The sequence below is a fragment of the Jaculus jaculus genome, chromosome 6 (assembly GCF_020740685.1).
Source record: "Jaculus jaculus isolate mJacJac1 chromosome 6, mJacJac1.mat.Y.cur, whole genome shotgun sequence".
NCBI lineage: Eukaryota > Metazoa > Chordata > Mammalia > Rodentia > Dipodidae > Jaculus > Jaculus jaculus.
In genome coordinates, this window is record NC_059107.1 from 85571616 (window position 1) to 85597208 (window position 25593).

Genomic DNA, 25593 nt, shown 5'->3' on the forward strand with positions numbered 1-25593 from the left:
TTAAGCTTAATCAGCTGATTATTGAGCTCATCTATTTATTGACTCACCTTTACTACATTTATCTCTCTTTTGAGGCTTTTATGGTTTTGTTAAATTAAGTTAAGCTTAGTTACAAAAGTTGAGCACTCTTGAAGATAATTATGCTCAGTTTTATATATGTAATTGTTGTTTTCTGATCCTTTGTTTGATGGTTTGATTCAGGTGGCCCCATAAACTTAGGTGTTCTAAATGCCAGGTTCCCAGCTGATAGAGATTTGGGAATTAATGACTCTTGGAGGTGGTGTATTGTAGCAGGTCAACATATGGGTGTTACAGCCAGTTTCCCCATGCCAGGTTTTGGCATACTCTCCTGTTGCTTTTGTCTGCTTTATGTTGGCCAGGGGATGATGTCCACTCTCTCCTCATGCCATCTTTTTTTTCTGCCGTTGTGGAGCATCCCCCCGCGTCTGTAGGCCAAAATAAACTTTTTATCTCCAAAAGCTGCTCTTGGTTGGATGATTTCTGCCTGCAATGCAAACCTGACTACCCTTTGCTTCTACTTCAGCAGTCCTCTTGATCCGGGCCACATAGCTTATTATGTTTACATTTGGGGATTCAATTTCTGTTGATTTCTCTATAATTTCATTGGAGGCTTCCATTGTGGGACTAGGCATCCTTGGTAGTGATCTCCCTGTTTTCTGAGTTTCATTGTTTTATTTCCATTGTGGTCTACCCATGTTGGTATAAAAGACTTATTTTATCAAGGAGGAATTTTTCCTTGTAGGATCTTCAGTGAGTGTTCTGTGTTAAATGTGAACTGTATTGGCATAGGATGGGGTTATAACCACAAATGCATAGATTGTGGAAATTGCAAGTACATCGAAGATACCTGGGGAACAGGGATATGGGGAACTGGGAGCTCAGGTCTTCTCATTCCCCTTGTGTGCACTCTTCTGCACAGGGAAACCAGCATTGGGGAACCAGGAACTGGGACACTGGAGAGGCAAGTACAAGAGACCTGTTCCCACAGTGGCCCATGCACCCTCTTGCTCAGGGAAACAGGGATTTGGTGACTCAGGGAGAGAGGGAGAGAGGGAGAGGGAGAGGGAGAGGGAGAGGGAGAGGGAGGGAGAGAGAGAGGGAGAGAGGGAGAGAGGGAGAGAGGGAGAGAGGGAGGGAGAGAGGGAGGGAGGGAGGGAGAGAGGGAGAGAGGGAGAGAGGGAGAGAGGGAGAGAGGGAGAGAGGGAGAGAGGGAGAGAGAGGGAGAGAGAGGAAGAGAGGGAGAGAGGGAGAGAGGGAGAGAGAGGGAGAGAGAGGGAGAGAGAGAGAAAGAAAGAAAGAAAACAGGGCCTTTCAGTTGCTGTGAAGGAACTCCAAATGCCTGAGCTCCCCTTGTGGGCATGTGTGGCATTGCATGCCTGCATCACTTGCTTCTGGCTATAGGTGGAATCTAGAGGGTTCAAATAGGAGTTCTTAGTCTTCAGAGGTGAACACCTTAACCTCTAAGCCCTCTCTCCAGCCCAAGAAATATTTTCATTTAGTAATGCCCTGTATATGTCCTTTGAAAAGGACTGTTCTTACTGAGATGTCTCCTGAAATTTTCTTAGTATATAATGAATTGAATGGTTACAAATTCTGTGATTTGTAAGTATGGGAGGAGTGTACAGTCAGCCCTCCATATCTCTGTGGTTCCATATCTGATGATTAATCAGCTATGTATTGAAAATATTTGAAAGAAAATTGTATTTGTACTGACCATGTACAATTTTTTTTTCTGGCCATTAATCCCTTAACAATACAGTATAACAGCTATTCACATGTACTAGGTAGTCAATAAACTAGAGAGGATTTAAAGTATACGGGAAGATGTATGTGGGGTGTAAGCTAGCACTAGGCTAGTTTATGTAAGGGACTTGATTATTCATGGGTTTTGGTATTTACTGTTGTAGTCAGTTCCACGTTGCTATTGCTGGTATGAACATTTAAACCAGGCAAGTTTAGGAAGGGAGGGATTTATTTCAAGATTAAAGATCCAGGGAAGTTCCATCAAATGGTGGAAGAAGTTGGCTCCCATTCTTAAATCCAAGCAGAGAGACACCATTAATCAGCCAGCATACCACAAGCAAGCACAAGGACCCACAGGGTTCAAACTGCTCTAACACCTTTGGGCTGGAATTCAGATGGGCCCCCAAATACACCTTAGGACTGGATCCCAGGATTCATTCCACCCCCCCCCCATTGACACCTCTTCTAGCTAGGCAGCTAGAGACTCAACTTATAAGCTTTAATAAAATGTTTGAGTCTATGGGGGACATACATTCAAACTACAACTCAATGGGTTTTAGTATTCACAGAAGGCCCGAGAGACAATTCTTTGTGTATACCAGGAGCCTACTGTGATTTATTGCTCAAACCAGTACACTTAAGGAAATGGTTGCTGTTATTAGCTATGCAGGACAATAGTTATAAACCACTGGTGTTCCAGGTAAACAACATGCATGGTTGCCCTGTAGGTGAGAGGCTGCTTTCTGGTGACATCCTCAGGCAGCTCCAGTGTTCCAGGTTTCATTAGATCACATGGACAAGTTGTTTGTGAGAACAGGTAGTTGGTAGCCCATGTATACATGTTTCTAGCATTTGATCATCACTCATTAAATTAGCCTTAAAGTTGTTTTGGGGAAATTTTAATAATGTGATTTGACTCAACAATTGGATCATACCATTTCAGGCCTTAGTATGTTGTTGCAGTTTCATTATGATTTTCCAGTGAATTCTGTACCTTGTTAACCTGGCATTTTATTTTAATGATTTAATTACTGAAATTACTCCCAGACAATGAATGAATTTGGCTGACAGCATAAATGGAACACTCACATTTCTCTTTTTACTAACTTTGTATTATTTTAGCCACTGTACAGTTAATATACAGTGTTTCATTTACAAAGCATTTTTAAATCACCAGTATTATTATTTGACTCTAAAGTACATCCATTAGTGAAGTTTTTTGACATGTGCACATAATGAGAAAGAATTTTACATTTAAATCTTAGAGGTCCTCTAATTTCCCATCCTTGTGACTCTTCATATCAACTGCTGAATTAAATAATAGATCTTTGTGTCTGAAACGAAATAATAGCATCAGGAACCCTTAACAAAGACAGTTCATGAGTCTAAAATAAGGTCATATTTCCATTTAATACCCAAACAGAGTGTGACTTCCAGAATTGTCTTGCTCTGTTCATGGAGGTATATAACTCCTAGTTCCTTGTCTGGTATGCAAAAGAAATGCATTAAATATTTATTTAATGGATGAATAAATATTTTTTAGTCACTTAAGGTATTTATGTCATATATGTTTACTCTCAATCATTCTGTGCATGATATTTATTTACTACAAGAGATCTTTCTGTGTCTCATATAGAGACTTGAAAATCCCTGGCTTTCCCTAACTATTCTCAAATTTTACCAGTGGTAGAGCTAGCATATTTGTTCAGCAGAGCTTTCGTTCATCAGTTACACAGCCATATCCTTCTGACTTTTGTGTTTACCTTTTGCTTCTTCTCTACAGGCCAAGGAACCAATCTGCTCTTTAAGCTCTTTCTAAATTTTTAAGTATGACATTGCTTCTGTTATCCTGCTTTCCATATGATATCTAACGTGCTGTTTTAATACAAGTGAAGGAAAGTTAATAGTTAAATCTTCAACAGCTTTTTCCTCTGTGCTCTGTAAGCTATATGAGAGATATTGTCACTATTAAGCGCATTTTCAGGTGGAAGTATATACCTATTTCATAACTTTCATGCAGTTCAAAGAGAGGATTGTTCCTCATTAGTGATACATTTTGTTGTAAAGTTTTAGGTCTACCCAATTTTAAGTGTATTCCTATGTCTATGTAGTTTCCTACTTTCTTAGAAATGGAAGTAAGTATAGACAAAATTTCTCTTGAGAAAGGCCTGTGTTACCTATCTTTGTTTATTTCTTACTCTTGGGTTTTATTTGTTTAAATAATCTTCCTCATCTTTCAGGGTACTGGTGTCCATGTTAAAACATTTTTTCTAGGTCACTTCTGATATTAATGATTTTAATTTCAGTGTTTATCTTAATTTGCTTATTTTCTTAAAATATATTTTTACTTGCAACATTGCCTCATTTTAACATTTTTCTTTGTAAATGGACTTGGGTTCAGAATGGAAGTTATATTTTGTCCACAAGCCTTGCCAATCTCTAAAGCATACATGTAACCTTCTCTTTCACATGTGGCTGTGCAAAATATTCTCATTAAGAATAAGGTTAAGCCAACATATCTTATGACAGAATCCTTGCTTTTCCCTTACAAGATTTCATGTGTCATAACCCATGAAATCGCCTCATAAGTGAAGCTGGCCTTGGTATTAAGAATGGATGTATGGAAGCAAAGGGAAAGTATATAGAATTCAGACATCTTGTTTACCACTTGGCTTAAATGATTTCAGTGTGAAGCAAAACCACATCTGTAAAATAAAATATAGTAAATGGGAGTGTTCTAATTCATCTTGTTCTAATTCATCATACCATTGTAACAAATGATCTCTGTTTAATAAATTCTCACATCAGTTCTCTTTGGTAGAATGAAATATACATGAGAGTTACATTGGACTTTATAATTATCTATTTATACAAAAAATATTATATAGTAGGTGGTTTCTCCCCAAAGATAGTTCTATGCATAAAATAGAGCAAAGATAGATGGATTTTGATTTACAATATGCATTGACTTATAAAAATATTTATATTTCAGGTCAGTTGCTCCGGTTAAAAATGTTCCGAGAAGACCATGGATCGTGGATGACAATGTTCTTCAGCACAATTCTGTTTCTCTTTATATTTTCTCACATATATAATACAATTCTTCTTATGGATGGAAACATGGGGTAGGTTATCCTTTCCTCTTTGTACCGCGGTGAAAGTTTGTTTGACACGTAGTAGATTTAAACCAGAATTTTGTAGTTTGTGATACTTTGTCTTCTTTGCAAACATTGTACCCTAAATATGGACAGTTTTCTTACTTGAGGCAGTTAGAACCCTTTCCAGAGATGCATATAGCGTTTTACAGTGCTCACACTTTATTCCTCAGTTTTTACGACATATCTGGAGTAGTGTTAAGGTAGGTAACAACTTCATTGTAGTGACATAGTGATGTGAATCAGGAAACATTACCTTGCAAGTTCACTAACAGTAGAACAGAAGTAGTGTAGTCTCCAGGTCCACAGTTCTGCTACTATAGTTTGGCTTTAAAGGGTGTTGGATCTTGATAGCCTTTTTTCTTTTTGAAACAGTATATACTGTCTAGCCCAGGCAGGTCTGGAACTTATGTCTCATGCCTGGTTTGGTAGTATTTAAAAATAAATCACTTTTGACAGCTTTGACAGAGAAACTGGGTTTTTCAAACAGGTCTTTTTATAAGTGCTCTACTCTGGATGAAAGGCAGCTTGTGAACCACACTTAACAAGGTCCACAGTGTGAAGTGGTACTGATACGTATAGCATAAGATTTTCTTTTAGCTTTGTTCAGTTTTTCATTACATAATAAAACATAACAGCCAGTGTTTCCATGTAATTTCCCCTGTTGTTCTCAGTTAAGTTTTAAGGGTAGTATATTAAAGACTGGCTTAGTTTACAGCCTTTAGAACTAGACTAGTCCCAAGAAGAAGCCACCTGGAGACCTGCTGTGTATTGTAATAGTAACTAGGGAAAGTTTTGACCTACCCTACCCAATTCATTGGGAAGCTAGAGAATATCCTTTTTCTCCAAGACTTGGGCTAGCTGAAATTTCCATCCATTTTATCATCTATGATAACTGATGTCACCCATTGTCTTTGGTTCACTGTTGAGAGGGAAGCTCCTTTACAAAGGAGATAGTAAAGAGAAAGCAGATATTGCAAAAGGCTGTAATTTTAGGGTACAGTAAAAAGTGCTAAATTCACAAATATGATTTTAGATCAAATATTCAGGCCTTTGAAAACTATTAGAATGTGTTCTCTGTAGCTATCGTTTGTACTTAAAATGATGCCACTAATACTAGTAGGTCTTTTTTTTATAATAGTAGAGTTTGGGGCCACTGAAAACACACCCCAGCCAGCCTTAGTGCTGTAATAACTGAAGGGTAGAAATTGAAATTACCTAACACAACTGAAGTCATCCCTGAGTTTGTATTTTCAAAGCACTCAGTGGAACTCTGTGTGGTGGTACTGGCCTGTAATCCTAGTACTTGGGAAGCTGAGGCAGGAGGATCATGAATCAGAGCCAAGCTGTCTTTTCATCTGATTCTGTTTGTATTTTTATATAGAACTGATGAGGTCTGTGTTAACCACAAATGCTTATTCTGAAGGAAATTGTGAATGTAAGTGAATGCAGTGAGACATAATCTCGCACACATTTTCTAACAGTAAAGATAATATTAAAGTGAGATAATAGCTACCGAGCACCTCATATCAACATGAACTTTCTCACTTGTAAACTTCACACCAGCACTGTGAAAATTGTTTCCATTTTATAGATCAAGAAACTGAAGATTTGTGAAAGGGTACATTCTAAGTAAATCTCTACTTTAAATAATAACAGAAAGTGAGGTATAACTAGTGAATTTTAATAATCTGCCTACTGAATAACCAACAGAGATCCTGCTACAGTTTTCTGTATACCCACTGGCCTTTCTGTATACTTTTGTCTTTCAAGTAACTTAGAAAACTTTGAAGACCTAGGAGGTGTGAATAATAAGTAGATAAGTGAGTAGTTTAGAATTTATATGTAGTATACTAACTAAAACTATACATGATTCTCTTTCATTTTCATACTAAATACAGTATTACAGATTCTTAGGTAAGTCTTGAACTTTTCAGTAATATGTTTTAACCTTTCTGGAAAGGGACCTGTTAATGAGAGGATATTATAAAAAGTGTCATTAAAAATACACAGCCAAGGGTAAATTGTTTAGTTTCACTGATTAAAAATTTAAGTTGGAGACTAGAGGCATGGCTTAGTGGTTAAAGGCACTTGCTTGCAAGTCTGATGGCCTAGATTCAGTTCCCCAGTACCCACATAAAGCAAGATACACAAAGGGCATATGTGTCTGGAGTTCATTTGCAGTGGTCAAGAAGTCCTGAACTGGCACTCTTTCTTTCTTTCTTTCTTTCTTTCTTTCTTTCTTTCTTTCTTTCTTTCTTTCTTTCTTTCTTTCTTTCTTTCCTTCTTTCCTTCCTTCCTTCCTTCCTTCCTTCCTTCCTTCCTTCCTTCCTTCCTTCCTTCCTCCTTTCCTTTCCTTTCCTTTCCTTTCCTTTCCTTTCCTTTCCTTTCCTTTCCTTTCCTTTCCTTTCCTTTCCTTTCCTTTCCTTTCCTTTCCTTTCCTTTCCTTTCCTTTCCTTTCCTTTCCTTTCCTTTCCTTTCCTTTCCTTTCCTTTCCTTTCCTTTCCTTTCCTTTCCTTTCCTTTCCTTTCCTTTCCTTTCCTTTCCTTTCCTTTCCTTTCCTTTCCTTTCCTTTCCTTCTTCCCCCCACTCTCTCCTCTATTTCCCTCCTTCTCCCTTCCCTCTCTTCCTTATTCTCTCTTTCCCTCAAATAAGCAAATACAAATAGCAGAATTTATATAGGATGCCCCACCAACTTTTGATGCACCTCATTTGAATCAGTGAGTCCTTCAAAGTACAGTTGTAGACTAGAAGGCAGATGAGTTCATAGCAGGTGGATTCAGTGGTACTTCTGGGGTCCTCCAGGAGGTATTGCTTCATTGTCTGTAGGGCAGAAATGATGGAGCCAGAGTGGGAAGGACAGTGGCCACACAGACCTCACACCTGACTGGTTCTTGTTTGAGCACTGCTGGTGGTGGAGAGGAACTCAAGTTTCTTATGCTGAATCTGGTTTACATGGGGCATTTTTGTTGTCTTTGCTTAGGGATATTATTACGAATATTGGCCTAGAGCCATTCCCAAGTTTCCTTTAATGGCTAGACTGTGTTCATATATTGTAGGACTTCCTTTCTGAACTTCATAACTTTAGGACTAAAATGAGTGCTAAGCTATATAGGGCTTCAGACAGCAAGACAAAAAATAAAGGGCTATTCCTAGACTGGTCTACATAAAAATTGCTGCTTTATTATTGGGTATAAATTTATGCTAATTAGTGGTCCATGATCTATAGTTCATCTAGACCAGAACCCTGGCTGGGTCTGACATAATAAAAGGTAAGTTTCCAGGCTCCTATTATCTCTGTTTTATTTCTGAAGCAGTCACTAACTCTTAAGGCTTGAGAAGTCCCTGTGGAACCAACTTTAGATCATCCCCAGTGAAATCAAGAGGGAAATAGGCAAGTTACCTGTATGAACTGAAAGAACCACTTATTTCTGGGAACAATCATCACACACCATTGATTGTCTTTCTAGCCATCTATATATCTCACAGCACAAAATGCTACTTGTAAAAGCCTCTTGTGTTCCTCAAGTCACGAAGATTAAGTTAAAGTGCCCTTTACAGAAATGATGTAGGTTGTAGTGAGGGTCCTTCTGCTCAGAAGGCTCTGGTTCTGGTTAGTGATTTGTTTACAGGTATTTATGAACATCTCTGTTCTTTTAGGAGAAGATTTAGTAACCCTGGCTTCTGGTTCACTAACTGTAGACCTACTGGAAGATGTGCAGTCTGATAGATGTATTTAAAATGAGCTGAGCTTACCCCAAGTTAAGACAGAGCAAAGGAAAGATGCAGTACCTGAAACCAGGCAGAAGTCTGTGGGCTCATGTCCTGAGGAAGTGATGTAGGGATTTAAGTTCCTACTCTCCTATAGGAATGAAAAGGAAAGTTTTGGTCTGGGATCAAGCAAGAAATTGAAACAGAAGTCTTTGTGTGAGATGGCTCTGCAAAGGATCATAGCAGGTGGGGTGGAATGTCAGCAGGAACACAGCCTGGTACCTGTGAAGCACTAACTAAGCTGTGCTCTGCAGAGAAAGTTCTCTCAGGGGACTCCTAGCCATAGCTGTGATTTTGTGCTTTTAATATGGTTTCTTTAGCATTTTTGAGCTCCATGCTATGGCCCTGAAGAGTCTCTTCATCCAGTTTCAGACTCATTTTTCCTTGGAGCTGCCCAATAACTTGGAGGATCCTGTTTTGTTATATAGAACAACTTAGTTCCCTTTCTCTTAACTTTTGTCTCCTTTATTTGAGACTTTCTTTTCATATCCAAAAGCGCTTTAATATATATATTTTTAAAATTAAACTAACCATACCAGAGGATGCTGCCTTCTTAGTGAAGGATGAGGGTTCAGCTGCTGCTGGGGTGCTGTGGCTTTGCTTTCAAATAGGAGTTGTCTCTTGTCCTTTAACTTTATAATCTGTTTAATTAGCTCTTCAGAGAGAAAAGAGGAGACACTCAAAGAAAAAGGGAAAGGGCAATCATTCAAACTAGAAAGAGGGCTGGAGAGATAGGTCAGTGCAAGGCTCTTTCTAACAAAGCCAAAGGACCCAGGTTCAGTTCCTCAGTACCCACATAAGGCTGGTTGCATTAGGTGGCACATACATCTGGAGTTCATTTGCAGTGGCTAGAAACCCTGGTGTGCTCTCTCTCTCTTTCTCTCTAACTCTATCAAATAAATAAAATAAAACATTAAAAAAACCCCAAAACCCCCAAAACATGAAGGAGAGTTGTATACCAACCATAGTTGAAGGTTAGTAACGACAGTACAATATAGTGCATTATTGATACACAGGAACAAAGCTTTGATAAAGTGAGACATCAATAGTGAAGGAATAGGTAACCATTTTCTTCCACAGCAATGGAAGTTAACACTGTCAAAATGATTGTAAATGAGTTTTCTGATTCCTCATATTCCACTAGGCATCTTGAAGACAAGGTACTTAGAGATAGGAATTCAGAGCGATGGGCTCCAAAGTTCATGTCACTATCTTTACTGTCTAGAAAGCCGATCAAACCACATAAAGCATGAAGGACTTCAAATCCTTTTTGAGATTGTTCTTCTGAATATAGTAATATAATTTTATAGCATCCACAGTATAAAATATTTAATTCAGGAAAGGCTTGGTTGCTTTTCCAATGTCCCACCCACAAGCTGTAATACATGTGTAAGGTACAAGGAACAAAATAGTGGGAAGTAAAGGCAGAAGGTGTTTTTGTAAACTGAATGGTGGCTGCTCAGGAGGCTATTCTAAAAGGAGCCACTAGAGGGCAGCAAAAGGCATGTTTTAAGTGTTGAATGTCTCAGTGATTTTTTTCACCTGGTAAAAGAAGGGAGGAGGAAGGTGACCAGTGGGGGGTGGGGGAGTGGGTGGAGGAAGGGGAGGGGATGAAAGAGAGGAATGGGTGAGTGAACCAAACAAAAATCACATATATGTGTGAAACTGTCATCATGAAAGTAATCATTTTCTACAATGAGTACACAGTAATAAAACATTTCAAACAATTAAAGAGAATGACAAGGAAATCTTTTCCTTACTCAATTTCTGAAATTTGGTATTAATTTTTGTTGTTGTTGTTGTTTGTGTTGTTAGGGATCAGAAAGGTGAAATTCACATAGAAAACTCAATAACAAGCATTTATTTCTTCATGACATGCTTGACCCCTCCTTATGTTCTGTGAGGGCTTAAATGACAACACATATAAACACATGCATACAAATATGTCTACATGCTTACGGACTTACTCCAATCTTACAATAATATATTGTGTGCACCAATGAAGAAATTAGATATATGAGTATCATAAGAATTTAAGTGTGAAGTGGAGTCTCTTTACAAACAGTGCAGAGAGAATATTTAGGGCATGATGTGAAAAAGCTGATGATTCTGTTGTTAATCACAAGGAAAAGTTTTGTCATTCTGCCTGATATGGAGAGCTTTATTTAAATATTAATGTATCAAGGGTATTAAGTATTTCAGTAAAGAAGTTGTGAAAGAAGACAAAGTGGTATAATTAATTTATAATGTAAGCTTTAGTATTCATATTTAAGATCTAACCAACATGGTTAGGTGGTGGGTATAATGAAAATGGAGAAGTTTTCTCTCTCTGTTTTTTCCCATTTCTTTTCTGTTAAGTTTTGATCAGAAATCATATGATGAAGTCATTTGGCTGAGTGTACTGAGGCCCCCAAGGAGGTGTCATCTAACAAGGGCAGTTAGACTACAGAAAGGGACAGGAGAAAGTATTTGAAGTGGACACTAAGAAAAGTTCTAAATTTCATGATTTCCAAATGCAGAGGACCACCCAAAACAAGCAATGATGAACAGGAAAAGTAAATCAGTGAGACACCAGAATAAATTTAGAGGGCTGGGAGGAATTGTTCAAGATCTAATGCTTTTTAAAGTTCATGCACACAGCCAAGCTGGGCCCAATTCTGGGAGCTTTTTCATTTATCCTCATGAAGGATGCCGGTGCTCTGGTCCACAAGTGCATCTCACACTCAGAAAAGCCTGCTGATGCAGCTTTCCCTTCTCTTCCATTGCTTCCAGCAAGGTTCACTTACCGTTCCATGGGAATATTTCAGGGTGAAACTTTCACACAAGGCAGGATTTCCCTCTTAAATTCATGTTTCCACATTGTTTACTTGAATGCTTTTCTCTTCCTTTCTTTGATGAATTTTATAAGTAACTTTGACACATAATAATTGTAGAAATTTATATAATGCAATGTGATGTTTGATGCATGAAGTCATCAATAACCTCATAATAGGAGTCAGGAATTAGGCTCACTTTTTTTTTTTAATACTTAACAACAACAATTTTTACTTGTTTTTCAGAATAGGAAATTGGATTATATGGGAAGATTCCTTCTCAAAAAGAAATGTTTATATATTTGTTGTCTTAAAAAGCACTAAAGATACTTTGAAAAATTATAAGAAAAACAAAGCAAAACTCGATTACCCATCATGACTCTTCAATGGTCATCTTTTTATAAAACCCAAACTGACAAAACTGAAGTACAAAACTTGTAATTTGAAGTGTTAATTTTTGACTAAGTGAACTAAGAGAAAAAGACTATTACTTCCAGAAGTATATAATATATAAAATATACAATAGAACACTGTACTTGGGATGGAAAGAGATTAGGAGATTAGCCTGGGTTCAGGGGCTTTGCTGTTCATTTAAGTGAGGCCTGGGAAACTTCACTGGGCAGCTAATGCAAGGCTAAATGCAAATTTTGCTAGATTGGTGCTTTAAATAACTTTTGGCTTCATTCTTAATTAGGCTAATCATTGACTTGCTTGTACAATTAATTCACAATAATAGCACCATGATTACTAAGGCTGGGAGTAAAGGGTAAGGCTGCTTACTGACAAAAAAGAAAAAAAACATGAATGACTCAGTCTGGTCAAGAGGACTGGCACAGTAGAACAGCAGAGAGAGGGAAGGTGGAAAATGGGACTGGGTAAGAGAGATGGTGGAAATGGGAGGAAAGGGAGAGAGGCAGAGAGAACAGAGTGACATTGAAACCTATTTTGCAAGAGAAATCAACACTAGGGTCACCAAATTTATTGTATTCATTATTAGTGATTTTGCATTCCTTGATTTTGATAGGTAAAATAACAGCACAATCTGTTGTCTGCAGTGATAAACTCTTAAAAGTGTTATTGAAAAACACAATCAATGCCAGGGGCATGAAACTCTTGAATGTAAATTATTGTCTCTCCAGAATCACTGTTGGTTTGACAAATGTGAGAGGTGCTCTGTGATCATTGTTTACAGGTATATGGGGGCCAGAGGTCAAAGTCAGATGTTTTCATCATTTATTCTTCTAGACTAGCTAGCGGGGAAGCTCCAGTAATTCTCCTGTTTCTACTTTCCCAGCATTAGGATTATATGTATATACTACCATCTGGCTTTTATGTGGGAGCTGGGGACCCTAACTCAGGCCCTGAAGCTTGTGTGGAGTACTTTACCAACTGTACCATATCCCCAACCTTCTTCATTTAGGTCATTTACAATAAAAATTGTAAAGTAAAAACAATAAGATGGACTGCTGGATTTTGGTATATATTTTTTTAGCATGCAGTTTCATTCTGTCTCCTAAAAATGCATATTTTAGAAGACTGGGAAGATGGTCCCCAGGTATATTGCAAAACATAGATTCAGTCTCATGTGCATTATCAGGAAAGAATATATGTTTATGATATGGAATGTCTAAATTATTTTAGAAAAATGTTAATGTTTATTTTGAATTTTTAAATTTTTATTTATTTGACAGAGAGAAAGAGGGTGGGAGAGAGAGAGAGAGAGAGAGAAGGAGAGGGAGAGGGAGACAGAAAGATAGAGAATGGGTTTGCCAGGGCATCCAGCCTCTGCTAAAGAACTCCAGATGCATGTGTCACCTTGTGCATCTGGCTTATGTGGGTTGTGAGGAATTTGAACCTGGGTGCTTTGGCTTTGCAGGAAAGTGCCTTAACTGCTAAGCCATCTCTCCAGCCTAGTTGATTGCTTCATTTTTCTTTCTTGAGCCACCCTGTAGCCTTCATTGTGTACTAGGCTGACCTCAAACTCTTGATGATCTATCCTTTTAAAAAATATTTTTATTTATTTATTTGACAGAAAAAGAGAGAGAGAGAGAAAGAGAGGGAGAGAAAGAGACAGAAAGAGGGAGAATGGGTTCACCAGGGCCTCCAGCTACTGCAAGTGAACTCCAGACCTGTGCACCCCCTTGTGTATCACCTGGCTAACGTGGGTCCTGGGGAATCAAACCTGGGTCCTTTGGCTTTGCAGGCAAACACCTTAGCTGCTAAGGCATCCCTCCAGCCTGGTGACCTATCTTTTATACTCACACTTAAGTGTAAAGATTATGGCTAATAGTCACCAGGTCCAGCTTGATTGCTTTTAGATTATCTATATGATATTTTCTGTAGATCATTTTCCACTATTTTAATAAATATTCCAAAATACTATAATGATAATATCTTATTCAATAAGTGATTACACATCACATGTCACACACACACACACACACACACACACACACACACACATACAGCATCCACTTTTAGGTGATCAAATCTGTTTATCAATTATAGCATTTTATTTTACTAGAGAATATTATGTGCAAACTTTAAGCTAAGTATCAGAATCAATCACTGATGGTAATAAAGAACAACAACAAGAAGACACTTTCTGAAACTTACAGAGGCATTTTAATTGATAGGTAGATCCTTGTATAACTGAAGTTAATGAGATTTCATAGGATTAGTCTTAAGGGAGAAACAGATAGGATATATCTACTGGGATCATATTTGATAAAAGAAGAGAGATGAGCTAGGAAATTTTAAGCTTTTTAAATAATTTAAGTGTCTAGGGAAGGTAGCTTTTATTATTGTTTTACCACCTCATATAAAAGAGAGACAGTTTCTGGTAAGGTTTTAAAAATTCAATGTAAATAGTAAAGAAGCTAGACTTGTCTATTTGGTGACTTGCTTCCCATGAATTCCCTTATTACCTAAATCCTTAAAGCTTAAACCTTTGGGAAGATTCTTAAAATTTAGAATTTTTCTTTGTTTCTTAGGAGCAAGTTCTCAATCTGGGCCAGAGCTATTGACACTACTGATGTCTTTGGGCTTGATCTCACTGATTTAACAAAAGCATATTTTGGGCTGGTGAGATGGTTTTGTGGATAAATAGCTTGCTGTGCATGAGGACTGGAGTTTGTACTTATAGCACCTATGTCAACATCCCTGTAATCTGAGAACTCTGGAGAAGGAGACAGGAGATCTCTGAGGCAAGCTGCATAGCTAGACTAGCTGAATTGCAGAGCTCTTGGTTCAAGTGAGTGACCCTGTTTTAGTTTATAAAGAGGAAGACTAACAAGAAAGACACTGGACATCAACCTTTGGCCTCTACATGTATACACACATGGTCCTGAGCACATATGAACACATTCATGCACATTCACACACACATACATATATAAAAACATATTTGGTATGTATTTTGGGCAGTTTAAGAATATATCTCTCAAGTCAAACAGGCATGTGTCCAAAGCTGGTTCAGTAGGCAGGGCATGGGCCTATTTTGTCATAGGCAGATAATGAGGGATGATAGGTAAAAGAAGACGAGGTAAGAATCTAGGACTGTGAAATCCATGTCATGGTTGTGGCTATAGACTAAACTTTTGGATCAATGAGGAATTAACCAAAATATAGTGGCAAAGTCAGGAGTGTTGAAGAATTGAATGAATACTTTCATGTCTTCCTACAGCTTCCAAAATTTTATATTCAATGTTAAGGAGTTTTGGACCCCAAATTGATAGCCATTGAAGTAAGCAATCTCTCAAAAGTAAGGAAGTGTAGAAGACAGCTTCAGGTCACTGAGATGAACTGACAGGTCAGGCACAGTTATGGAGAAAGAGATTTATTGAAACATACAGATCAAGGAGAAGTGGTATAATGGCAGAAGAAGCTGGCCTGCTTTCACAAGTCCAAGCAGAGAGAGGACGAAACCATAAGCCAAATCCCACAGCACACTTCAGGAACTCCAGACATTTTCATATCTTTAGATTGGAATTTCAAGTCCACCACCACACTTTAGGGATAGATCCTAAGATCCACCCAGTGACCCCTCCTCCAGCTAGGTGGCTGCAGATCTAAATTACAAACTGTAATATAACACTGAATATATTGGGAGCCATCTACTCAAACTACCATAGGCAGTAAGTAGGAAACCTCAAGAATAAACTTAAAAATAAGACACACTGTTCATGATAGGTTATGGAACAACAGCAAATGGCTCCAAAACCGTCAGGGGCATATGACAACAGACTTTATGTCTTGCTTATGCTGCATTTCCACCTTGAGTAAGGTGGAGGTCCTACCTCTAGTCTTTCTCCCTCTGGCATTAAGACTGAGATAATATTTATCATGTGGTATCTTGTCAGTTTCCTTTGGGGAGTTCAGAGAAGTAATTAAATATTCTGTCTGGAAGTGTCATTTATCAACCATGCTCACAACTTTTTATAATTATTTGGGCCTTACATGCATATGGAGGTTAGGTCTGCAGTTACAGCAGGTGCCTGGAATGGGAGGAGCCAGAGATATTTCAAGAACTGACCACACGCAGGAACACTTCTTTGTCAACCAGCTAGTATACGTGTACTTTCTGGTATCTTCTCCCCAATATTCACAGTGCTTTTAGTATCCTTCTAGCAAGCAGCTGTGTACTTTTTGGCCCTTCTCCCAGTATATACAGTGCCTTTAACATCCTTCTAGCATGATATCTTTCTTCCTATGAAGGCAATTTACAGGAAGAGTTTTCTAAAATCATCAGATTTATGGTTTAACATAAAATGCATGGAATGTGTTTTATGTTGGAATATAAACTTTTGCATGATGATATTATAAGGGGACCAAGCAGGACATTAATGTACAAGAGTTGGAGAGAAATCTAGTTCATAGAAGGAAGGTAAGGTCTAGTGTGCTCATCCTCTGTGAGTACACTTTTCTGATTTGTTGAATACATTGAATACATCAGGTTGTCATTTCTCATGCCATGTCTGTTTGAACATCATCCTTTGTATGTAGAAAGAAATGAGCCAAGTGAGTGAATTCAGGAAGCTCCCACAGTCAGTGGGATCTTGTGATGATCTGGATAGAACTTGTTTAATAAGCCAAAGGAATTAGGCAATGCTGTATCTGCTTTTCCTTAAAATGAAATGAGTCAAGAACAGGGGGAATTGGATTAATTAAAATGGAAAACCCAACCGAGGCTGAACTATGCCCACTTTCTGGTTGCCCTGGCAACAGGCCTCCCTTTCTGTGCTAGTGATAGTGCATCATGAGTTAGGTAATCATTGGTGGCAGAGAAATGTGTGTGTCAGTCACCTCCTATTATTGGAAAGGCATTTGCCAAAGGCCAGGGGTGAGATCATAAAGTGAGGACTTTGAGTTTTGAAAAATGAAAGAAAAGTTTGAGTTTGAAAGCTGCTGTGCACAGCACTGCATGTCACACATTTCTCCTCTAATTTGGCTGAAGTTAGCATAAGTAGTATGTCTGAGGTGGCACATCCACAGGATCACAGCCCAGAAGAAAACATGCATAGGGAAATGGAGAACCATGCCAATAGCCTGGTCTCAGCCAGCTGCTATGTGCAGGGTTTTGCCTGCTTCCTGCCTAGGAACTTCTCCCCTGACTGAACAGGCAGAAAGGAGTTGGGTCTGGCCGGCCCCTACATTTGTCTATGAACTTCATTGCCCTTGATCATGACTTCATCATTAAGTATATTTTATACTCCCAAGGTATCTGTTGAAATTCTGTTCAGCAGTTTGAACCTCATGATTTCTCTGTATGTCTCAAATGTACCCCACTCTGGGCAAGCTAAGAGATGGGGAAGAGTCAGTAGTGAGCACTGTACTGTTTCAATTTCAGTGTTCTTCTCTGAGCTTTTCTCTCTGGAAGAGGAGTGTTTCCTTTTTTCTATTCTTTAGTTCCCAGACAAATCCTAATCTAAATGGAACATAAATAAGAAACAAAACAAAGCTAGACACACTGCCTAAAAGTAGGACAGCTTTGTGATTTATCATCTAAACCAGGACAATTTTGACAGTGAACTGTGGAATGCTTTTGATAATAATAGAAAGGCATAAAATGAGATATGCAGGGCTGATTAAATATGTGGCTGTCCTTCCTTAAATCAGTAGAAGAGAGATGAAGAGTAAAACAGGATCAAGTTCGGATGCCCTACAGGAAATCCTGGCATTGATGTGCTATAAGTATAGATAAATATTTGTAACTAATTTCAGGAAAACCTTCAGTTCTAAGAGGGATCACTAGAGCAAGATCATTTTCAGACAAAAGAGGCATTTTTAAGGAATAATTGGTATGTGAAATATGTAGTAAGCATGTGTTAACAGGCACAAAATGATACCATGTTAATGATTTTATTTACAGTAAAACCTTAGATATGTATTTTTTGATTGACAGAAGAACCATCACTTAAAGAGTAGCTGGGCAATTTGATTGAATTTTCTGTTCCTATGAAGGTAGCTTAAAAATCAGTTACATTTTGTCTACTATATCAAGCCCTGTTTTGTTTTCCACTTAAGTTCTCAATACAAGTAAAGAAGAGTATCTGTGATGACAAAAAAATGCTCAAAACCCAGGTCTTGAATTACCATTTCCCTAAGTGTCGGGTGAACCTAGAAACCCATGTCTATGGAATAAACTTGGAAAGAGGCAATTGGATATTATTCTGCGGTTAGGTTAGGTGGTTGTTTTGCCTGCTCTGGTTTGCTCACCTTCTCAGAGCACTTCTCAGAGCATTGTGGGGGGCAGTTCCTGTGGAGGGGTACATGCAGGGAATTATCTCCAGACACTAATCAACAAAGATTTGAGACCTCCCAACAAAATAGGAGTGATCTCAAAAGCAGACCTTCCCCAAATCTAGCCATGCCAGAACTGCATCCTTGGCTGATCAGTTGTCATAGTCTTGTGACAGACCCTGATCCTCACAACAGGAAGTGTGCTCGGTTTCCTAATATGCAGAAACTGGGAGGATAAATATTTGCTACTTTAAAATGGTCTATTTTGTGCTAATTTTCTTTTTTTTTTTTTTTTTGGTTTTTCAAGGTAGGGTCTCACTCTAGCTCAGGCTGACCTGGAATTTACTATGTAATCTCAGGGTGGAATTGAACTCACAGTGATCCTCCTACCTCCACCTCCCAAGTGCTGGGATTAAAGGTGTGCACCACCATGCCCAGCTTTATTTTGTGCTAATTTTATACCCAGAAGCAGATAATTAATACATGATATTTAAGACAATGTGTTTGTCATACTCAGGGTTCTCTAGAGGACTAGAATGAGTATATATTATAAAGGGGATTTGTTGGATTAGCTGGTAGGATATGGGCTGGACAGTCCAACAATAGCTATCAGCCGGCTGGAGAGGCAGAGAACCTAGCAGCTGCTTAGTCCACAGGGCTGGATGCCTCAGCAGTCCTAATCTGACACTGAATGCCTAGAAGATTTTGGGGGAGTCATTAGTCTTCAGTCCCCATTTGAAAGCTGATAAAACATGGTTCCAATGCCCTTGAAAGATAATCCATGAAGGATGGTCCATGAAAGCAGATGCACATATGAGCAAGCATCCCAGGCAGCTGGTTGAAAGGCTCTGCTTCCTCCTGAAACTTCTTCCTACATAGTCCACCACTGGAGGGGCTGCCCACTCTGGACGAAGGACTTCTCTGCTCATTTGGTCCTCCTAGAAATGCCCTCAGAGACCTGTCCAAGAGGTGAGCCTCTTATTAGATTCCTAGTCCATCAAGTTGATGACAGATCTTAACCATCCCAGTGTTCATATGATTGAAATGTATAGAAAGCAACATGCACTACAGGCATGTAGAATGGTCATGACTTTCCATACAGGGTAGGTAGGAGTTTCCTTTGCTCTTCACTCTCTGCACTATTTTATCTTTCTGCCTTATGTTCCTCTGTATATCTTCCTGTATGATGATGGTGGGAAACTTCAGAGCAGTCCCAAACTATGAACAAACAGAGAACTGAATCATAGGCTTAGATGCGATATATTATATTGTACAATATGTGTTGGAGAGAAGCACTATGGATACTTTTTACTGAAGCATTTTTTCTTATGAGTTTATGTAAAGAAAGCCCATGAATAGTGACAGTGACATTCCTGACACTCTTTAGAGTCAGCAGAATGATTTTTGCCAGCAGATTCTTTTTAAGTCTGTCAATGTGGTCTTTGATCTGGTGTTAAAGACTATCCTAACTGCAGGTGAGATGCCCAAGTGGAACTTCTTGGTCTCCAGGGAGAACATCTTGCATCCTTTGCAACAGCAGCCAGCCACTTGACAAAGGAAATTGTCAAATTTCTGCACAGATGGTTGCCTTCTTGATATAGTTTTAAATTCTGCTCAAATACAGGAAAAAGTAATTGTCAGGTAATATGTTAATGTTTTCTGATTGTTATCTAAAAGCTTGTCTTTTATTTTTACAAAAGTTGAATATTTAGCTTGGGAAAATGTTGAAGGAAGGGGAAGTCCAAGATACTTCTTATATTTTTGTAAATTTAGGATAGGTAAAACCCTTTGCAGTTATTTTCTTGATTTCTCTCTTTAGGTCAATACAATTTCTTAGAGTCATTAGAGAATAGGTGCCACATACCACTTTAATTTAGGACTAATGGTATAATGCTTCTTCAGTTAGTTATGATAAAATACCTGTATTTAAAACCATTTCTATATTTGGCAGTCTTTACTATAGCCTGCACATGGACAAATAATTCTTACTAAAATCACTTAACATTTCCTCATGAGCTTAATGTGACACACAGATTTATATGTATATCCTTTTAGGAGGAAATGAATTTGAATTTTACTTAAGGACATAAGAATTATATTGCAAGTGGGAATATAAAAAAGATATAATAAAACCATTTCAGCTGGTAATGTCACACACAACATCACTAAGCAAAGAACGCACAACAGAGCTATAGTATTATCTTTGCTCCTTTGCAGGATGAAGTAGAAAGCCCTTTGTTTTCATGCAAAGATAAAATAATTTCTGTGGGTGGTCTGTTATTGTACGGTATAGATTTATCCTCTTTAAAAAGCTAATTCAATAAGATGCCCCACCTGCAGATGCGGCTTCACCTCTCTCTCCCTCCAGTCTGAGTTACAGAAAGTTGCTGCTGGTTACTCACTAGAAGCTGTTTGCTGTGAGTCCTGCTGTCATTCTGGGCTTGTCCAGAACTCAGGTGCTTTCAACTCTGTTAAACCATGCTCTGGACACTTCTCAGAGTGTCCTCTTTACCTCTCCCTCAGTCACATGACTCCACCATCCCACCTTCTGGAGATGCTCTGTTCTTTGGTTTCTAACTCCATATACTTCCTTACTCTGGTATGCTCCTCCTAAGATACTGATTTTCAGATTTCTTAAGGTCCTTATTAGGCAAGGTTTTAATTACTGCTTTTTCCTCCACGCAAGCTCGCTATATAAGATTCACTTTCCTGACTTGATAAAATATCTTTATGCACATTATTGTAAAACATATCCATATCTCTGACTTTTCTCTCTAGGTGACTATCATACCAGCTACTGAGAGTATCCATTTGAGTATCTTAGTGATATTTAGTCTCAATAATGTGAAGGTGAATTCATTTCACCCCGGTAGCCTGCACCTGCTAGCTTTCACTGTTCCAGCTCCTTAAGCAGCATGATTGATTATCTATTTAGGTTAAGGTCAGACTCTTAACACTTATTTATTTGACTTGTTCTTCCTTATTTATGCACACAGGTTCTCATAGGAGATCATTGTTCACTGCTAAGTATCCTCTAGATCCATCTACTTAGGTCTTTTCTTACTACTCCCTACTACTTGGGATTTAGAAGACTGATTTCTAGAATTTTCTTATCCAGAAGTAGGCAAACTGCTTCTAGGACCAGAATCTAAGAAAAGGGATAACTAACTCATGGTATATCCAGCTCAGTAGCGGGCTGTCAGCTCTAGCAGCAGCCTGAGGAAAAAAGAAAATGAAGAGGAGTTTAGTTTAAGACATTAGCAAACTCACTGCATCTGCTGCCACAGCTGTTAGGATCTCATAGCTGCTTTCTCTGCATACAGGCACTCACTGACATTTCGTTGAATAGCCAATAACCAGTACTACATGAATAAGTAATACATTGTATGAGCAAAGGGTAAGGAACTTTTGACTTTGGATAATCTTTAAACATTTGTTAAAGAAAAAGATTTAGGGGTATGACATGCTGGACTGTGGGGATCCAGAACACGCATACATTCCGATATCAAATGTAATCACATTAAGCACACCTGTTGTCTTCAACAGATCTGTGGACCCAAAGTTACTGACCTTGTTTCCTTCAACACTTCAGCACTTCTTATGTGTGCATGCTTGCTCTGAGTTGTGAGTCCAAGCAGTTCAGTGTGGAAATTGGACAATGAGCACAGCTTAAGGTCAGTCAGCATCTCTAAACATTGCTTTTCAATAGTGATCATCTGTGATGTTTAGACCAAAGGTACATAAAGGCAGAGAAAACCTAGTCACATTGCTTTGAATAAGTATGTAGTTGTAAGAACAACTTTAGGGCAAGTTAAAAGTAAGGAATTAGGTATCTCACAGCAATAATTTCAGAAAAGTTATTTGTTAGTTCCATAAGAAATATTCATACAGTTCTTTCCCATATTTTATTCTTATAGTTCATTCCTATAGTTTGTTCCTATTGTTCACCCTCACCTCACTACTACTTTAATCACTAAATTAGACATGTTTGTGGATGAAACTTTTTTCCTTCTGTGATGCATCTATACAATGATTGGGTTTACTAATGACATTTTAGTTTTGTTATTTAGCTTTAGTCAGCCTTCAAAACTTTTTCTACTCATCATATTTTTCAAAGTAAGTCTACATGTGAGGGAGTTTGCTGATGGCCATAAAATCAGTTGCTTTCCAGCCAGCAATGGTTACTCTGAGTTAAGAAATAATGAGTGCCTTTTTAAAAAAAGTAATGCTATGATATTTTTATTTCACATGAATATCTTGGTATCTACAATCAAAGTGTGCCAGTATCAGACTTGGCTGCATGAAATAGGTTTTCTGTTTTGGTTCCTGAGTTGTATGAGCTGATTTGGTCAGGGATAGCACCAATGCAAGCTTAGCGAAAGTTCAAACACTGCTTACATAGTATACTAAAAACCTCCTTATGGCAGTGGAAGTTTTGACTACCTTGAGCATGGGCAGGGAATATTCTGTGTTTTCTCATTCTAGATTTCTTACCATTTTCTTGTAGCAAAACTTATGTATGCTGGGAAATATGGTTGTTACTACAAATTAAAATGTCAGAGGAGCATTACATTGTTCTCTATATAGTTCTAATTCTTTTCACAAGAGGGAAATGGCACGTAGAGGTACAAAGCAAGTAAGCATATGGAGTTGGAACTGTGGATGGCCTTTGAAGGGTTGTGGACTCAGATAGTGTGTTATTAGATAGACAGTTAATCTTGGTTGTCTGCTTGTAGATTTAGCATCACCATTAATACAAATCTCTGGGCATGTCTGTGAAAGATTTTTCCAGATTAGGTTAATTCAAGTGGGCTGAAGTCCCAGGTTGAATAAATGGGAGAAATCAAGCTGAGTACCAGCTTTCATCTCTCTGTTCCCTGGCTATGGACATAATGTGGAAACTACTTCATACTTCTGCCACCATGCCTTTCCTACCATGATAGAACATATTCTCTTCAGATGGTGACTGAAATAAACCCTTCCTTCCATTAGGTGCAATGAGAAAATGAATACCGACAGTGACTATAACTGGGTGAAGGTACAGTTTTAGCTTGAGTCCTGCTACTGTTTATTATATGCCTTGTATTAATGCAAATAATTTAGGTCTTTGATATTCCATATCTGTAAATTGGAAAAGAAAACCCCACCTCAGGTTTGTTTTCATGAGCACATGTGATGGGTATGAAAGTGTTTCATGTGAGATAAAGTAATGATGCTACTTTTTCAAATGTGATGTGGGGGTTATTATTATTGTTGTTAATTGATTTTTCTCCATAATCTGCTCAACATATTAAGTAAATATTATTTTAAAATAGGTTTTTAATTTTAATTTTTTTTAAAGTAGGGTCTGGCTATGTAGTTCTGGAAACTTCCACTATTTGTTCTCACTATTCCTAAATCAAGATGACAGCAGCTTTGCAGCTGCCAAACTCTGCTTACCTAATATTTTGTTAATAGTGATGTTTGCTTGAGTAAGGAAAGAGACTTTTCAGAAGTTAAACTTGTGGTTTTACATATTTTTGTCACTTTGGTTATATTAAAACAGAAGTGTTGTGAATCTTGCCAGGATTATAGGTGGCTTAGTAAAAATGCTGTCATTATGTTGCAGTAGAAAAAGATTTTTTTTTTTTTTTTGTTTTTCAAGCTAGCGTCTCAGTCTACCTCAGGCTGACCTGGAATTCACTATGGAGTTTCAGGGTGGCCTCGAACTCATGGCGGTCCTCCTACCTCTGCCTCCTGAGTTCTGGGATTAAAGGCGTGCGCCACCATGCCTGGCTAAGATTTTTGATTAAATGGAAGAAAGTAACATTTTCAGTGACTTTCAATGAATTGCCTAAGGTGACAATGGGAAGAGAACAGTTTCCTGCCTTTGTCAGGCTCTAAGATGATCTCTGTCATTCTACTCATGTCACCTGATGGCATGTTGGCACTTTCCTTCCCTTTACAAAGACTTTGGTGTCTAGAAAAACCTCGGGGACTTTAAGTCCATGGGACTTTGAGTTTTGAAAAATGAAAAAAAAAGTACTTCTCTAGTATTTCCCCAATAGTAGAGGCCCTTAAGTAACTTCAAAATTTTGAAATCAGGCCGGGCATGGTGGCACATGCCTTTAATCCCAGAACTTGGGAGACAGAGGTAGGAGTTCGAGGCCATCCTGAGACTCCATAGTGAATTCCAGGTCAGCCTGGGCTAGAGTGAGACCTTACCTCAAAAAACAAACAAACAAAAAAAAAAAAAAATCAGGGCTGGAGAGATGACTTAGTGGTTAAGTGCTTTCCTGTGAAGCCTAAGGACCCTGGTTTGAGACTCCATTCTCCAGGACCCATGTTAGCCAGATGCACAAGGGGGCACATGTGTCTGGAGTTCATTTGCAGTAGCTGGAGGCCCTGGCATGCCCATTCTCTCTCTCTCTCTATCTGCCTCTTTCTCTCTCTGTCATTCTCAAATAAAAACAAATAAAATCTTAAACAATTTGAAATCAAATTTTATTTACAAAAGTTTCACTTCATAGGAAATTATTTATATTGGTTATGTAAAATTAAGGGATATGTATCTGTGAATTATTCTTTGCAATTTATATTTTGTGAAGTATTTTTCTACTTTTAAGTTCTTTTTTTTTTTCTTTTTTTTTTTGAGGTAAAGATTTTGCTCTAGCCCAAACTGACCTGGAATTCACCATGTAGTCTCAAGCTGGCCCTCAACTCACAATGATCCTCCTACCTTGGTCTCCCACGTGCTTGGATTAAAGGTGTACACCACCATGCCCAGCAATTTTTAAGTTATTTCTTAAATATTTTTAAAAAGAGTGTTTTTCTTTAAACACAGTCTAAATTGATTGGTGACTGAGGTGAGATGACTATTCCTTGGAATTTTTGTTCTTATTTTTCTAATTTTTTATCTAATAGCTAAGATAGGTGTAATTTGTGATCTTTCCCTCTATCTCACTTTGTTCTAACTGTACTTTTCTTCTTGGAGAGGCAAGAGGTTTTCTTTAGGTGTCTTCCTCTCTTACTCTGTACCTTATTTTCATGAGAAAGAGTCTCTCACTTAACCCACACATCACCAATTCATTTAGACAAGCTAGTCAGTAAGTCCCAGGGGTCCTTCTACCTCCACCTCCTCAGCATTGGGATTGCAGGTAGGTTCTGAGGATGCTAACTCAGGTCCTCTTGATTACACAGCAAGTACATTACCAATTGGAGCATCTTCGCAGAGCCTACAAGTAAGTATTTGCTTTTCATTTCTACTCAAATTATCATGCATTTAATGTTAACCTCCTTGACTTTTTCTCATGGACTTCTTAAAAAACATCATGAAGTAGACATTTATATCTTCTCCTATGTTTACAAAC

At 38.2% G+C, this 25593-nt stretch overlaps 1 protein-coding gene across 4 annotated transcripts in view; it reads left to right on the forward strand.

The window, feature by feature from the left end:
* Tmem117 (transmembrane protein 117) overlaps positions 1 to 25593 on the forward strand; it is a 517186-nt gene that overhangs the window by 96299 nt on the left and 395294 nt on the right. For all 4 annotated transcript variants that reach the window (XM_045153094.1, XM_045153093.1, XM_045153095.1 and 1 more), the window contains one exon: positions 4757 to 4889. In XM_045153094.1, the coding sequence (XP_045009029.1) occupies positions 4757 to 4889 (133 nt within the window). The remainder of the gene's footprint in view (positions 1 to 4756; positions 4890 to 25593) is intronic.